The sequence below is a fragment of the Sitophilus oryzae genome, unplaced genomic scaffold (genome assembly GCF_002938485.1).
Source record: "Sitophilus oryzae breed Bouriz unplaced genomic scaffold, Soryzae_2.0 scaffold_1393_pilon_pilon, whole genome shotgun sequence".
In the NCBI taxonomy this organism is placed as follows: domain Eukaryota; kingdom Metazoa; phylum Arthropoda; class Insecta; order Coleoptera; family Curculionidae; genus Sitophilus; species Sitophilus oryzae.
The window spans coordinates 2,773,507-2,789,452 of NW_022146052.1; the positions used below are offsets into that span (position 1 = coordinate 2,773,507).

Consider the following 15,946-nt stretch of genomic DNA (forward strand, 5'->3'; position numbering starts at 1 on the left):
GGTAAGTATAATAAAACATTTAGCTAATTAACAGAAAACTTTTGAAAGTCTATCGGAAAAGCAAGCTTTTGGGACATTCTAGCGGTTCCTCCTTGGCAACTAGGGGAGGGTAATTTCATTACAATATCGTCTTTGTCCACATTATAATTTTCAGGCACGGTGGGAAATACAAATTTGTTCACTTGTCGACGCATATACGATACGCAGTACTCACTTCCCTTGATATTTTCTACTAACGCAACGTAATGTACCAGTTTCTTTTTTGTAGCAAACTTTATTAAAACATAGTCTCCGGAATGTATCTCATTTGAGCAGGTGTCAAATTCGTTATCTGAATTGGATTCAACTAGATCAGCTAACGTCATATCATCCACATCACTTTCGTCTTGAAGAATAATGCCTTCGGCTTCACTTTCTGAGGAAGAACTTGGAACTCGATCTATTTTTTGAATATTTTTCTTTTGTACCTTTTTTGTTTGAACTCTACCTTTTTGAATGACTTCTTTTTGTTTAATGCTTTCTAAATATTCAGCACTCGTAAGAACCGCAGAGTTTGAATTAATCTTACGTCTTGTCTTAGTCTCAGGATTTGTTTTATTGATTTTGGCAAGCAAAATTTCTTCGAACGTGGTGGACGATGAAGCTGTGCCCGCGATTGAAATATTTGATGTGGATGCCAAATTAATTTCATTTATTATCTGGTTTTCCTCGGGTTCTGTTATCTTTTCTTCTCCCTCTCTGTGTTTATCTTCTCTATTAGGTTCTTCAACTGTTTCAATTTCAGCCTCTTCGGCATTTAAATTATACATACTACTATTTAGTACAGTATCTCGTTGTGCACATTCGTTATATCTTTTTAGCTTCACTTCATTAAGTCTTTCTTTTGGGTATTTTTCCTTAGAACAGGGATACAGACCAGTAGTTTCAAACGATCGTTTTATGACATCTCGTGAAATTCCCTCATTCCATAGTTCACAGATCATATTTGCAAACTCACATTTGGTGAGCTTCCTTTGGTTTAATCTTTGCCACTCTATAAGTTTTTGATTCCATTTTAATTTTAAAGGTCCAAAACAGCATTTGTCTAATGGTTGCAAAAGGTCAGTCGCATGTGGTGGTAGTTTAAATAAGGTAATGTTATTCTGGATGGCAAGCTCTAGGTCCCTGTAGCCAAGTGAGAAACATGCCCGTCCATTATAACAAGAAGGGGTCTTTGCTGGACCATCTTGCAGAACTTTTGAAACCAAGAATTAAAAACCGCTGTTGTCATCCATCCCTTGTCGGATACAGCATAGCATGTATTTTCAATGTCTTGCGTTCCTTTCCAAGTGCTCCATAAATTTTGTCCTTGATATATATATTAAGGGCGGCAAAGAGATCTCCGTTTGCCGAAATGCAGGCCATTGTTGTAACATTTTCATTTCCGGAACCTTCGATACTCGATGAACCCTTTGTCCTATCCAAAACAAGTGGATTAGATTAAAAATAGTTTAAGTATTACAATCCTAACTTACCTATCGCTGAGACACCCTTTACTCTACCGGGATCTAAATTAAAACTAGTTTCGTCTAGATTAAATATATGTGAGGGTTTATCTTGTAATCCCAGTTTCTTAATTGTTTCCCCAAGTTTATCATAAAAGGAATAGATGATAAAGGGGTCACTGGTTGCAGTTCTTCGGCACTTTTCCAACTGTTCCATCTTTTTTTGACTTAGTCCATTCCTTTTGCAGAACGTCCGAAACCAGTCATCTCCGGGTTTTCCATTATTAAAAACGGTTTTTAAATTATTTTCATTGACGTAAGTTTGAACAACACGTTTAATTTCTTCTTTGGATACAGCAAATCCCCATTTAGCCATCACGGTGATCTTTTGGGTTAGATCAGCTTCTTGATCCACTGATAAGGCTTGCTTTCTACCTTGTTTCGACTTATTTTTGTTGTTAAGCGACCTACTAAGCTTGGACTTGTCGATTCTAAATTGTCGTGCTGCCTCTCTTACCCCAAGCTTCCCTTGTTTAACAAGATTTATGGCTTCTTCTAAGTCTTTTGCTGTATATTTTTTTAATTTAGGAACGTATGTTCTAGGCATTTTGAAAACAATTCCAGTTATCCTAGAATAATAATAAGTTACTAGTAGAAAACGCAAATTTTACCTGTCTCATTTTTACTCCAACAGGTGTCTCACATTTACCCCCACACAAGTCTCAATTTTACCCCAGAATAATTTTACGAGCGCTCGGGTCAGGTATCAAAGAAAGACTGTTGCACATGGTTCCAACGCATCACAAGACAAACACAACAATATTCCGACTTTAAACGAGTCGCTCCGACAATTTAGGCTGCCGTGGCGGGAAAAGTTAGCGCCTTTTATTTGAAAGTTTTATGAGTGTTTTTTGTGATTCCTTCAAATACATCATGTTTGATATTTTCTGTGCCATAATTGTTTAAATTTAATATAGGCATGCTCAACTTAAAAGAAGACTTAACGTTTTTACTTAATCAGAGTTTAGAAAAAGATGTTTAATAATAGAAAAAACTCACTGTCTCATTTTTACCTCAAATTTTTACTGTCTCATTTTTGCACCGCCGTGCCCTAAGACTGTACAATTTTAGTTTAGATTAGTATAATATAGATTTCATTTGTGTAAACCACCCTGGTTGTATCTAGTGTTAAGTTAGATAAGGGGGTTTGACGTCTTAGTTTTAGTATAGTTAAGAACATTTTCATTTTGCATTCATATCTAGTAATTCGTATCAATTTTAAATTTCTTAACACATTTCATTCATTTCTTTATAAACTTTTAATATTTTAATAAATTGCTTAAATATTTTTACTAGTATTATTTAAAGTCTAGTCTCATAGTTAAGTTAGAGTCACTTAAGTTTAACGTATTACAGTAATATTTGAAGTTCATGGTAGTTGCACTCAACAGTTCGAGGTTAGTGTTGAAGTCTACTTAATAGTAACATCTTTTATGCCGAGTTCATAGAGTATAATCTCGTGGCGCCCTTTTATTAATATCTTTGAACCCCGACCACCCGGCTGTTAAAAATTAAAAAGCTAGTGGCCTTTATGTAACTCATTCAGATTAAGTAAACTTTGTGTTTTATTGAACTTCAAATTAGAAAGGGCATGGCAATTTTTGGCGCCTAACGTGGGGCAATTCTTGACGCCGCAACGTGGGTAATTCTTGGCACCCAACGCTTAAGGCAATTCTTGACACTCAACGCTTAGGGCTGATTTAACATTTAGGGCTGATTTGTTGTATAATTTTTGATACCCAACCGATTTGGGACTTAGCTGTTTTATTTTGGGACCACATAAACTAACCGTAGTTTATAGTTGGGACCTGTTGAGTTTTTTTTTTGAATCGTTTTGATTTAGCTTAGTGACTTGAGTGTAACTTAGATTGTTTTTTGAGTTTATGAGACAGGGCTGTAAATATTTTTTTTATTTAATATTGAATAATATTGAATACATTTATTTTATTTGAAACTTCTCCGATATACTTTATACTTGCTCTTGGAACATTAAGACATTACCCGATTTAGACATTTTCTTGATTTTGATATTGACCGGATTTGACTATTGCATTTAATTGTATATAGTTTTTTTATGTACATTGTTGATTGATTGGTACTTTATTTACTTTGAATATTTTGATATACATTTTTATTGATTTTATTGATTTATTGTAATATAGTAAACATGAGTCGTAAAGTCGAAATTAATCGTCTCGATAGAGATGAGCTTACTTATAAGTTAGTATATAGGGGTATTAGTACTGGGACTGTTGAGGAAATGAGAGCTCGATTAGCTCTGGCAAGACAAATGGAAAAGTCAGGGGAAAGTCTACACTACCCACCTTATCCATTTAGTTTTCAAGAAGATGTCGATGCATTGACTAAGAAGTTGGATGACATGGTACAGAAAGTATCAGGCTTTGCTGATAATAGCAAAAGTGGATCATTTTTGAAACTCCAGACAAAACTGAATCATGTCTTGGATAGATTGGACCGAATGCTTTGTGCTACACCAGAAGAGTTTAGTATACGAGCACAACTAGTTGGACAAACATTCAACTTGATCATTGAGCTTAAAGATAAAGCCACAAAAGCTGATTGTCAAACTGCACCTGTACCTTTAAGCCTTTGTGTTTTACAGGATAATCAACAACCGCCGCCTATTCAGTACAATGCACCAGGACCCAGCACTTCATTTACAGCTTCAATACCACCAGCTACGCCGATGTCTAGTAGTACACCGACTGTACAGAATATTTTCTCAAATGCCAAGTTTATACTACCTCATAAATGGAATCTGAAATTTAGGGGAGATGGTAAAGGAATGTCCGTAACTGCATTCTTCGAGAGATGTGAAGAATTGAGCAGAGCCCGAAATGTGACCCCAGAAATGTTACTAGAATCTGGAATTGATCTGTTTGAAGGGAGAGCCTACGAATTTTATCAGGATTGTAGATCTGAAGTTCAGACATGGAGTGAACTTGTAGCCAGATTTAAAGACGGGTATCAACCAGTCCGATACAAGGAGAAACTTATGGAGGAGATCAAACGTAGAACACAGGGCCCAGACGAAACTATTGGCACTTATATGGCAATTATGAACAGATATTTTCATAGACTACAATGCCCGATAACCGAAGAAGTCAAACTCACCATACTTCTCCGTAATATTGCTCCTATTTATCGAAATCAACTTGGTGCTTTTGAGATATCCAGTCTAGTTCAGTTGAAGACACTCTGTAGGAGGATAGAACACCGAATCCAGACCGAAGATTATGCTCCTCCACTTAGAAAGAATCAGTCACTAGAACCAGATTTGGCGTATGTCGATATTAGTGAGGACATTGAAGAATTACATGTATCTCCACCGCAGACAAGTAATTCGAGTAACCGTCAGAGAGACGTCATATGTAATCGCTGCAAGAAGCCAGGACATAGAGCAATTGGTTGTGCAGAACCATCTAAACTGATATGCTATGGTTGTAAGAGAGAGGGCCACATCAAAAGAGACTGCAGGTTCTCGGGAAACGGAAACAGGCGCTCCTAGGTATTCGGACTAGAAGTAGCCGTGTAAAACCATCCGAAGATTTTGTACATATTTTAGATTTCGTTTTAAGCTATGCTCGTAATCATGAGAGACCTTATTTAGAAGTAGATATTTTAGGACGTAAGATTTTAGGATTATTAGACTCCGGAGCTTCACGTACATTTGTTGGACAACCAGGATGGAAGATTTTCCAGAAGTTTGGAATACAGTTGGATCCATCCCTTAAGACTTCCTGTACAGTAGCGAATGGCCAGACAGTGAATAGTATAGGAGCTATTCAAGTACCTATGCGAGTGAGAGACAGGGTGAGGATGAAAGATGTCGTAGTTGTGCCTGAGTTGCCTCATGTCTTGATATTGGGTTCTGATTTTTGGATCAAGATGGGAATAGTACCGGACCTACGACAAAATGAATGGCATTTTACGGATAACCCTGATGATATTAACTGCATAGAGGAACGAGATACAGTTTTAACACCGACCGAAGAAGTCCAGTTGAATAACTTACTGACGGAGTACAAGGTTTTAATGGGAGATGGTCTTGGTTGCACCAACGCTGTGGAGCACAAAATAGTTTCGACCGCACCACGGATACGACAGAGATACTACCGAGTTTCACCAGTCATTCAACAATACATAGACAAGGAAATTGACGAGATGTTGAGACAAGACATTATCGAACCTAGTCAAAGTCCTTGGGCGTCACCTGTAGTCTTGGTGAAGAAGAAGAACACACATAAGTACAGATTCTGTGTAGACTACAGAAAATTGAACTCCGTGACAGAAAGAGCCTCCATTACCGCTGGTCTCAGACACTTTGGATAAGTTGAGTAACGCTAAGTATTTATCTAGCTTAGACATCAACAGTGCTTATTGGCAGGTTCCGATAGAGGAAGCATCTCGTCCCTTAACAGCTTTTATTTGCCGCCGAGGTTTATTCCAGTTCAAGAGGATGCCATTTGGACTTCACAATGCACCAGCGACATGGCAGAGATTGATTGACAACGTTTTTGGAGCCGATCTTGAACCACACGTGTTCCTATATCTGGACGATGTTGTCATTGTGAGTGAGATATTTGAGGAACACATGGTTATAGTGAGAGAAGTGTTCAGACGCCTGAACGAGGCTAATATAACCGTTAGTTGGGAGAAATGTCAGTTTTGCCGTCCAGATATGAAGTATTTGGGATATGTAGTGGATCAGCGTGGTTTAAGAGTCGATCCGGATAAGGTCAAAGCCATGTTGGAGTTGCCACAACCGAAGAGTGCAACCGAAGTACGCCGAGTGGTAGGATCATTTTCATGGTATCGAAGATTTGTGCCTGAGTTTTCATCTATTGTAGCACCTATCACAGCACTAACGAAGAAGAATCAGAAGTTTGTGTGGACAGATGAGTGCGAGAAGTCTTTTATGAAGATAAAAGAACTGTTAGTAGCTGCACCGATTTTGAGCTGTCCTGATTATACCAAGGAATTTGTTCTGCAAACAGATGCATCTGGGTATGGTATAGCCGCCGTACTCACACAGCCATCACCTGAAGGAGAGAAAGTAATCTGTTACCTGAGCCGATCACTGACAAAGCAAGAGAGAGTGTACTCCACAACCGAGAGAGAATGTTTAGCATTAGTATATGCGATAGAGAAGCTACGACCATACTTGGAAGCTGTACCATTCACCGTCATAACTGATCATTTTAGCTTGAAATGGCTACACACTCTTAAAGAACCGAGTGGTAGGTTAGCACGGTGGGCAGTCAAGCTACAGCAGTATGACTTCAAGGTCATACATCGTAGTGGAAAAGACCTGGTCGTGCCAGACATGCTTTCTGGAGCAGTACCGGTGATTGACGCCATAGAACCATCCAGAGACGATTCAACCCGTCCAAACGTCAAAGATAAATGGTACAATCAGATGGTAGCAAATGTATGTCAAGAACCATTGAAGTTTGTCAAGTGGAGGTATACTGATGGGAAGTTATTCAAGTATGTCAAGCAAGACTATCCGACTTTGTCAGGAGATACTTGGAAAGAAGTCGTGCCGAAGGAAAGCAGATTACAGATAATCCGAGATGCTCACGATCCACCGACTTCAGGACATGAAGCCGGAGGAAGTTTTCAAGTACCAAACGTCAAAGATAAATGGTACAATCAGATGGTAGCAAATGTATGTCAAGAACCATTGAAGTTTGTCAAGTGGAGGTATACTGATGGGAAGTTATTCAAGTATGTCAAGCAAGACTATCCGACTTTGTCAGGAGATACTTGGAAAGAAGTCGTGCCGAAGGAAAGCAGATTACAGATAATCCGAGATGCTCACGATCCACCGACTTCAGGACATGAAGCCGGAGGAAGTTTTCAAGTACAATCGAATAGAGTAAGACTGTACAATTTTAGTTTAGATTAGTATAATATAGATTTCATTTGTGTAAACCACCCTGGTTGTATCTAGTGTTAAGTTAGATAAGGGGGTTTGACGTCTTAGTTTTAGTATAGTTAAGAACATTTTCATTTTGCATTCATATCTAGTAATTCGTATCAATTTTAAATTTCTTAACACATTTCATTCATTTCTTGATAAACTTTTAATATTTTAATAAATTGCTTAAATATTTTTACTAGTATTATTTAAAGTCTAGTCTCATAGTTAAGTTAGAGTCACTTAAGTTTAACGAATTACAGTAATATTTGAAGTTCATGGTAGTTGCATTCAACAGTTCGAGGTTAGTGTTGAAGTCTACTTAATAGTAACATCTTTTATGCCGAGTCCATAGAATATAATCTCGTGGCGCCCTTTTATTAATATCTTTGAACCCCGACGACCCGGCTGTTAAAAATTAAAAAGCTAGTGGCCTCTATGTAACTCATTCAGATTAAGTAAACTTTGTGTTTTATTGAACTTCAAATTAGAAAGGGCGTGGCATGGTATATTCTCCAATGAAGTTTTAAACAGAAGTCTTTCATCATATAAGTTCTCCTACTCCGGCCTAGAAACGGATCTTTTATTACAAGTAATAATATAAACAGATATAATAAAACGCACCTTGCTAAGTTAACAGTAATGCCGCGTCGCCAGCGGGTTTTCATGCCTTGCCAGATTCTCCCTGGCAGCAGCTTTAACTACCTAGCTCTTTCCAAATAAGATTGTTTGTCGAGCAAATATTTTAAAATAATGTTATCCTTGTCTGGTATAGGCCGGCATTTTTGGCCAACATGAACCGCTGCGCTGTACGAAAACAGTAACAAGTAACAAATAAATAGAATGTCTAGAGAATCTAAATTTATAAGAGTGAATATTATATTAATATTGCTGTATCCCGTGACTATGAATACTATAACGGAAGCGACCACGAAGCGACTAGTTTGTATCTGAAAAAAAAAATTATAGATAAAGAAATAAAAAAGATTTTTTCCTAGCTGTGTTTTAGAAATTGGCTCAAAAATTGATAATTATTCTTCTTATGCTTAAAACCCTGTGTATTCTTCTGAAATAATCAATCTTAATAATTCTGAAAATTATCAAAATCAAAGTATTTCACAGAAGCACAATTTTGCCTCAAAATGATATTAAAACCTCAGACGGTAGCTTATTAAATAATTTAATGCACATATGTATATGAAGGACATTTTTCTGTTAATGACAGTCTATGCCATAAATAGTCCATATCCAGTATTCTAGTTCCATATTTGTGGATTTTGGCTGTTTGAAAATACTCTTGGTGTTTAAAAAGAAACATAAGGCACTTATGTACACAGCATACACTGTCATGATTCCCATTCTCCTGAAAGTGTTCCTACAACTTTTAGTATTTTTCATTTTTTAAATTATTCTATTGACTCGTTTCTGACTAAAAAAGACATTCGGGATACAGAATGTCTCTTTTAGTCAGAAACTCTCTGTCCCAAAAAATGATACCATACCTTAAGATGAATTCAAAGTTGACAAAATACAGAATTGTCAAAGTTTTTAAATGCATATACCTGCCAACAACCCTTATACAATAGCAGACAGAATTAAGTTTTTATGTCTAGTAATAAGAGTCGCATCATCTGCGTATTTCACAATAGCCTGATTTGCCGTACTGGTTACCATATTAAGGTCATTGACAAATATGATAAATAACAGTGGTCCCAAAATACTTCCCTGTGCTATGCTGATGTTTGTGGGCAACTGTGTCGATCGAAAGATTTCTCTGTCTTTCATAATTACCACCATCTGAGATCTATCAAACAAGAATGATGCCAGCCTGTTTTTTGCGGAACCCCTTATACCATATGGTTCTAATTTTCTTATAAGTATCTATTTTCTTCATTTGTTTTTGATGCAGCAGTGTTTTTTTGTTCGTCTCTAACGCAGTTTTAATAAGACGTATCTCTTCGCGAGTAAGAGCATACTCCGGCCTACCAACGAATCTTTTATTACAAGTAATGATATAAAAAGATATAGTAAAACACACATTGCCAAAATTGATTTCAAAGTTTTTCTTTTAATACTATTACCCCCAGAACTCATCGTTAAACTTAGGATATTTACTTTATTTTTTATTGCACACACAGACTTAGCGATGTCATACTTTCTTGTGAGGTGAGTAACACTCTTTCCATTTTTTAAACTTTTTATAATGTCGCTCTTTTCAGACAACGTCAACACTTTTCTTTTCATATTTTCCTTTTCTAGCAAAAAATATCTTAACCGTCAGTAACACACGCCTAGTTCGTCGTAATAGCAATGAAAATTGAATTCTAATAAAACAACTGATGATAATAAAGCTGGGAATATACCCGACAAGCCGGAGAATTACCGAAAAAGTTGTTCACTTAATCGAGGTTGCCGCCGTTCACTTTATAGAACCTGTAATGTTACGTTTCTACTGTTCATTGTAATAAATAGTTCATATAAAAGGATGTTCACACAACCGAGCGTCTACTGTAGTTATTGTAATATTTGGCAGACTTCACATGTTAACACAATACGTAACGGTACGAGCATTGGTATCTCGGTAACCGTAATAGATACGAACATCGTTAAAATGGGGCAAAGTTGCGCTTTGGTATGTTCACCAAGATGCCATTAAAAACGTTTTAAAAATTTTAAGGATTGATGAGTTTTTTGGGAAAACGGATTTTTTTAAAAATCAATTTTATTTTTGATAGTATTTTTAGATTTGCAAATTAGCTGATAATTTGTGAGATACAGAGGCCAACTTAATTCTTTAAATACGGACCTGCATTTTTTATTTCCGGTTTTGAAAGAACTCGATCTCCTGAGTACAATGATATGTCACACTTAATATTTTTATGTTTCAGACATTTGAACACAATTTGGCTCTCATTAACCCTTGGACCCTTCAAATGGTAGAGCAGTATAATGACCACCGAGGTTCCTGGACCTATCTCCAAGGGGCGGCGGGGTGTGGGGGCATTACCTGACGTCATTTGTAAAAGTGCAATCAATACATTTCAACATTTACAATAAAGAGTACAAAATGCATTCGGAAGAATAAGAAGAATAAGAGCTATAAATAAAATTGAACGAAAAATAAATTTGTGCAATAGGGAGAAAGAATAGAGCATTAGAGACTAGTTTGTAGAAGTTGATTTATTTATAATAACTACTATCAAATATTATGCAGATCGTATACTGAGATTTCAAATTCACAATAAAAAAAACTTAAAAATAATATCTATTGATTAACTAATGACTAAGTAATTGCTAAGCAGGATATTATTTATTTAAATCTTATAATTGACTCGATTTTCCTTATTCAATGTTAATTAGCTCTTAATGTGCACTGAGTTTAGTTTGATGAATTATTTTTTTTAATTTTCTAAAAAGTAAAGACAGGAATAAATAAAATTGATTTTCAAAAAAATCCGTTTTTTTCCAAAACACTCAGCAATCCTTGAAATTTTTAAAACTTTTTTGATGGCATCTTGGTGAACATCCCAAGGAGCAACTTTGTCCCTATTTAACCATCTTCGTATCTATTGCGGTTTCCGAGATACCAATGCTCGTACCTCAAATTTGTAGCACCCAGTATAATAAAATCAAACTAGCTAGTACAAAAAGTCGATTTATTTACAAAATTAGTATAAAAATATTATCTAAATATTTTTGTCACATCTTTACTATCTTTTCATTTAAAGGAATTTCTTCTGGAAAGTCTTTTTTAATAATATCAGAAGGCAAACAAAAATTAAACATTAAACATGCAGCCCAAATGGTTAGGAATATTCCTATTACAATTAAAAAGAATGAAGAATATCGTAAATAGTCCGGTAATCCTTGAATTACTCTTAGTTTAATAGCTAAATCGTCGTTCAGTTCAACTGTTTGACTAAAATAGAATATTGGCATGTAAATCTTTGGCATATTTCTATATAAACTGAAATAAAAAAATAATAATTAGTTATATCTTAAAAATTAAATGAGATCAGTTAATATTACCTAAGTCCTTGTATAGGCTGAAGCAACATATTCAGTTGCATATTTGCAGAAAGTTCCATAATGATGCCGGAATTCTGTAAACAAGTAGGTAATTTTCATTTATTAAATTTACATACTAAGGGCTGGCAAAGGTAAGTCTTGGGTCGAGATTTCCGTATGTAAGAAGAGTACAATGCGTTTATAATGTACTGAACAAAGAGAGGACAATAAACACGTTGCCAAACGTATGAAATAAATCGAGAAACTGTGCACATCGCTAAGAGACGTGGAAGGGGATATAGCAGATTTGTCGCAGTTGACCGGTCGACTCAATCAATAACTCTCTCAGTACTTAAAGTTCTAGGGAAAGGTGTACGTCATGCGTTCAGCTTCACGATTTAATTACGTCTCGTGATACTTCATTTGTTTATTTATTAATGACTCGTTGTAATTTTCCCTCTAGCTTGTATTTTTTTAATTGCAAGCTAGAAACACTTGCATTTTTGGTAAAAATAAGTGGAATTGAGGGGGTGTTCGATAGTGGTCGCGCTATTAGAACTATGAATTCAAAAATCGATATCTCGAAATCTATTAAAAATAATAGATTGTAGTTTTTTCAAGAACTTTGTTAATACTTCTGCTGTATTTTCTTTGTAGACAGTATGTGAAAATCTTTATCAATAAAAAAATTACACGATTGCTGAAAATTACCTTCTATGCTCTAAAAGTAAATGGATGGATTGTTTATAATTTTTGAATGGAAAAAACAACCTTATCGAATTTTTCTTATGTAAACATATAGTAAAATATCCGATCTTGAAAATAAAAAAAAAGTTTCAATATCTAAAGTGGTTCTTGAGTGGCCTGTTATATTTTAAAAATCAATTTTATTTTTGATAGTATTTTTAGATTTGCAAATTAGCTGATAATTTGTGAGATACAGAGGCCAACTTAATTTATTAAATACGGACCTGCATTTTTTATTTCCGGTTTTGAAAGAACTCGATCTCCTGAGTACAATACTACTGAGTACATACTGAGTACATATGTCACACAATATTTTTTTAATATTTTTTATGTTTCAGACATTTGAACACAATTTGGCTCTCATTAACCCTTGGATCCTTCAAATGGTAGAGCAGTATAATGACCAGCGAGGTTCCTGGACCTGTCTCCAAGGGGTGGCGGGGTGTGGGGGTATTACCTGACGTCATTTGTAAAAGTGCAATCAATACATTTCAACATTTACAATAAAGAGTACAAAATGCATTCGGAAGAATAAGAAGAAAAAGAGCTATAAATAAAATTGAACGAAAAATAAATTTGTGCAGTAGGGAGAAAGAATAGAGCATTAGAGACTAGTTTGTAGAAGTTGATTTATTTATAATAACTACGATCAAATATTATGCACATCGTATACTGAGATTTCAAATTCACAATAAAAAAAACTTAAAAATAATATCTATTGATTAACTAATGACTAAGTAATTGCTAAGCAGGATATTATTTATTTAAATCTTTTAATTGACTCGATTTTCCTTATTCAATGTTAATTAGCTCTTAATGTGCACTGAGTTTAGTTTGATGAATTATTTTTTTTAATTTTCTAAAAAGTAAAGACAGGAATAAATAAAATTGATTTTCAAAAAAATCCGTTTTTTCCAAAACACTCAGCAATCCTTGAAATTTTAAAAAAAATTTTTGATGGCATCTTGGTGAACATCCCAAGGAGCAGCTTTGTCCCTATTTAACCATCTTCGTAACGAGACAATCAGGGACAAAATGGATAGACAGAAAACTATAGTAGAGGAAGTAGAGATTGTCCTACTTAAGTGGTATGGACATGTGAGAAGGATAGACAACACGCAAAAGGTACTAAACTGGCTTCCACAAAAGAGAAGGAAACGGGGAAGACCAAGGACAAACTGGAGAATGTCAAGAAGGCGATGAGCTCAAGGATCTGCGTGACGGAGACTGGAATGAACGAAACCAATGGCGACTAGCCATCGCACAACGCCAAAGGACGTTTTAAAAGCGATTTTTATACAGGGAGGCCTATCGAAAACGTTCCGCAAGGCATAACAGCCAGGGTATTTTTTTTCAAAAAATCCAAAAACACGTCAATTTTGTTTGTGAGGGGGACAACTTTTGGCCCAAAAATGATTGCAAAATCTTCAACCCTCTAAGCGGGGGTGTCATCCCCAACTTTTTTTAAATGGGAAGGGGGTCAATTGGCGCCGCAATGAAAAGGGCTTTTTATTCTCTATATTTCCCCGCTTCGTTTTTAAAAATCGATCGAGTCATTTTGAAAATATGAAGGATTGAAATTTGAAAAGTACTTTTTGCAAAAAAACGCATAAATTGAATTAATTAAAAAGAACTTAACTTATTAATGAAGCAAATGCTGAAAATGTTGCCCGTCAACCTCCATACAGTAATACAAATTATTTACAAACCGAATATTCTGAAGAACTTGCGGGATCACTTCGCGACAAACATCAATAATTCGTCTTCGCAGGTCTTCTAATGAGGCGGGTGGAGTGCTATATACTTTACTTTTTATGTCTCCCCATAGAAAAAAGTTTAAAGGAGTCAAGTCGGGTGACCGGGGAGGCCACTCAATTGCACCCCTTCGTCCTATGCACCGACCGGGAAAGTTATTGTTCAAAAATTACGCACATTTTGAGAGCAATGTGGAGGTGCACCGTCTTGTTGAAATATTAGTTCCGCTTCAACGTATCCAGGATTGTTCTCTATGATGTCAGTTAGAGCTGGGTCGATGGTATTTTCCAGTAAATCCAAGTACATATCATGTGTTAGATTTTCAGGAAGAAAAAAAGGACCCAAAATAGAATTTCCAAAATACCAACCCACACGTTCAATTTCTGAGGGTTTTGTGTGTGCACCTCGTGAAAAACCCTGGGGTTGTCCTCAGCCCAGTACCGACAGTTGTGCCGATTAACTACACCGTTCAAGAAGAAATTACACTCATCCGAAAAACACACATTAAATAGGAAATTATTATCATTGGCCACTCGTTCACTCATAGTTTCACATAATTGCAAGCGACGATCAAAATCGTCTTCGTTGAGTTCTTGTACCAACTGAATTTTGTACGGATGGAAGTTGTGTTTTTTAATATCCTTTGGACACTTACGTACGTTTCACGCCGGTCTCATTGACTAATTTTCTTGTACTCAGCGTACTATCCATGGCAACTTGGCCCAATACCAATACCTCCATAGCTTCATTTACTACAGGATTTTCCCTCTGCCTCTTTTTATTCATAACGAAACCAGTTTTTTGCTACTAACTCGCGAACAATTTTGCCATAAACCTGTTTGTCAGAATGGCGTTTATTAATATCTGCGCAACCCGATTGCCACATTCATTATTTTTAAAATTAAGTTCGACTATTTCCACTTTTTCTGCAAGTGAGTACACCATAACTGTTAAAAAGTTTAACGATATTGAGAAGAACTTCAACGCACAAGGCACAGAACAGCTATCTAGCAACTACCCCACCTGATCGTTCAACCTTGTGGCAAGTGAAAAAATACGTAAACATCTAGAAATAATAAGATTAATCTGATAAATGTTTAAATAAACTTTTCAAATTTCAATCCTTCATATTTTCTCAATGACTCGACCGATTTTCAAAAACGTAGCGGGAAAGTATAGAGAATAGAAAGCCCTTTTTATTGCGGTACCACTTGACCCCTTTTCATTTGAAAAAAATTGGGGGATGACACCCCCGCTTAGAGGGTTGAAGATTTTCCAATCATTTTTGGGGCAAAAGTTGTCCCCCTCACAAACAAAATTGACGTGTATTTGAATGTTCTGAAAAAAAAATTACCCTGGCCGTTATGCCTTGCGGAACGTTTTCGATGGGCCCCCCTGTATATAGTCGTCTTCTTATAGTCCGTTAGTTAATATGTACGTTCCTTAGGTGCAATTCATTATAAATTTAAAAAGCTGGCAAACGGCGGTTTCTTAGCGATAAACTTACAACAAGTCGATCGTCTCGATTAGAAGGTCTCATACGAAGGTTCCTGGACGTCTAGGTTGACGTCCCCATGGACGTGGTTATAATTAAAAAACCACTTAGTATACTTTATGGTATTAAGGTATTTTTGGAACCGGAGTTTTATAGAAAATTCACTGAACTAAACAAATATAAAGCATATCATTTGGAAAACTAAAACTTGAGAGTTGAGATTAAAAATATATTTGACTTAGTACATCTATAAAAAGATTTTTGAAATGTGAGTTACCATTAAACACATATTTTGTAAAAGGTTTGGAGTGAAAATCTTAAATAGAAATCCTGATACAGAGCTTTTTCAGAACACGGAGCCATCTTGTATGTATGCATTTGTATATGTGTGTTTATTTAAATATTAAAGTGAATGCAACGAATTTAAATGGGTAAACTTTGTAATATATCTTA

At 35.8% G+C, this 15,946-nt stretch overlaps 2 protein-coding genes across 4 annotated transcripts in view; both read right to left on the reverse strand.

Annotated features, from left to right (window-relative positions):
- Positions 1 to 1,304: 1,304 nt before the first annotated feature.
- LOC115875675 lies at positions 1,305 to 2,592 on the reverse strand. The gene is made up of 3 exons (XM_030891206.1): positions 2,194 to 2,592; positions 1,515 to 2,113; positions 1,305 to 1,456 (listed from the first exon to the last, which is right to left on the reverse strand). The coding sequence occupies exons 2-3, from the start codon at positions 2,089 to 2,091 to the stop codon at positions 1,305 to 1,307; spliced, it is 729 nt and encodes a 242-aa protein (XP_030747066.1). The 5' UTR covers positions 2,092 to 2,113; positions 2,194 to 2,592.
- Positions 2,593 to 11,127: 8,535 nt separating this feature from the next.
- Positions 11,128 to 15,946, reverse strand: part of LOC115875647 (protein peste-like) — a 142,886-nt gene continuing 138,067 nt past the window's right edge. For all 3 annotated transcript variants that reach the window (XM_030891160.1, XM_030891158.1, XM_030891159.1), the window contains exons 8-9: positions 11,518 to 11,591; positions 11,128 to 11,455 (exon numbers count right to left, since the gene is read on the reverse strand). In XM_030891160.1, coding sequence (XP_030747020.1) covers positions 11,188 to 11,455; positions 11,518 to 11,591 — 342 coding nt within the window. In that variant the 3' untranslated portion in view covers positions 11,128 to 11,187. The remainder of the gene's footprint in view (positions 11,456 to 11,517; positions 11,592 to 15,946) is intronic.

Bases quoted from the DNA above. Each gene is read 5' to 3' on its own strand.
- LOC115875675 (XM_030891206.1), bottom strand. From the start codon at position 2,091: ATGCCTAGAACATACGTTCCTAAATTAAAAAAATATACAGCAAAAGAC. The intron at 1,457-1,514 runs GTAAGTTAGGAT...TGTTTTGGATAG, and splicing joins AAAGGGTGTCTCAGCGATAG to GACAAAGGGTTCATCGAGTA.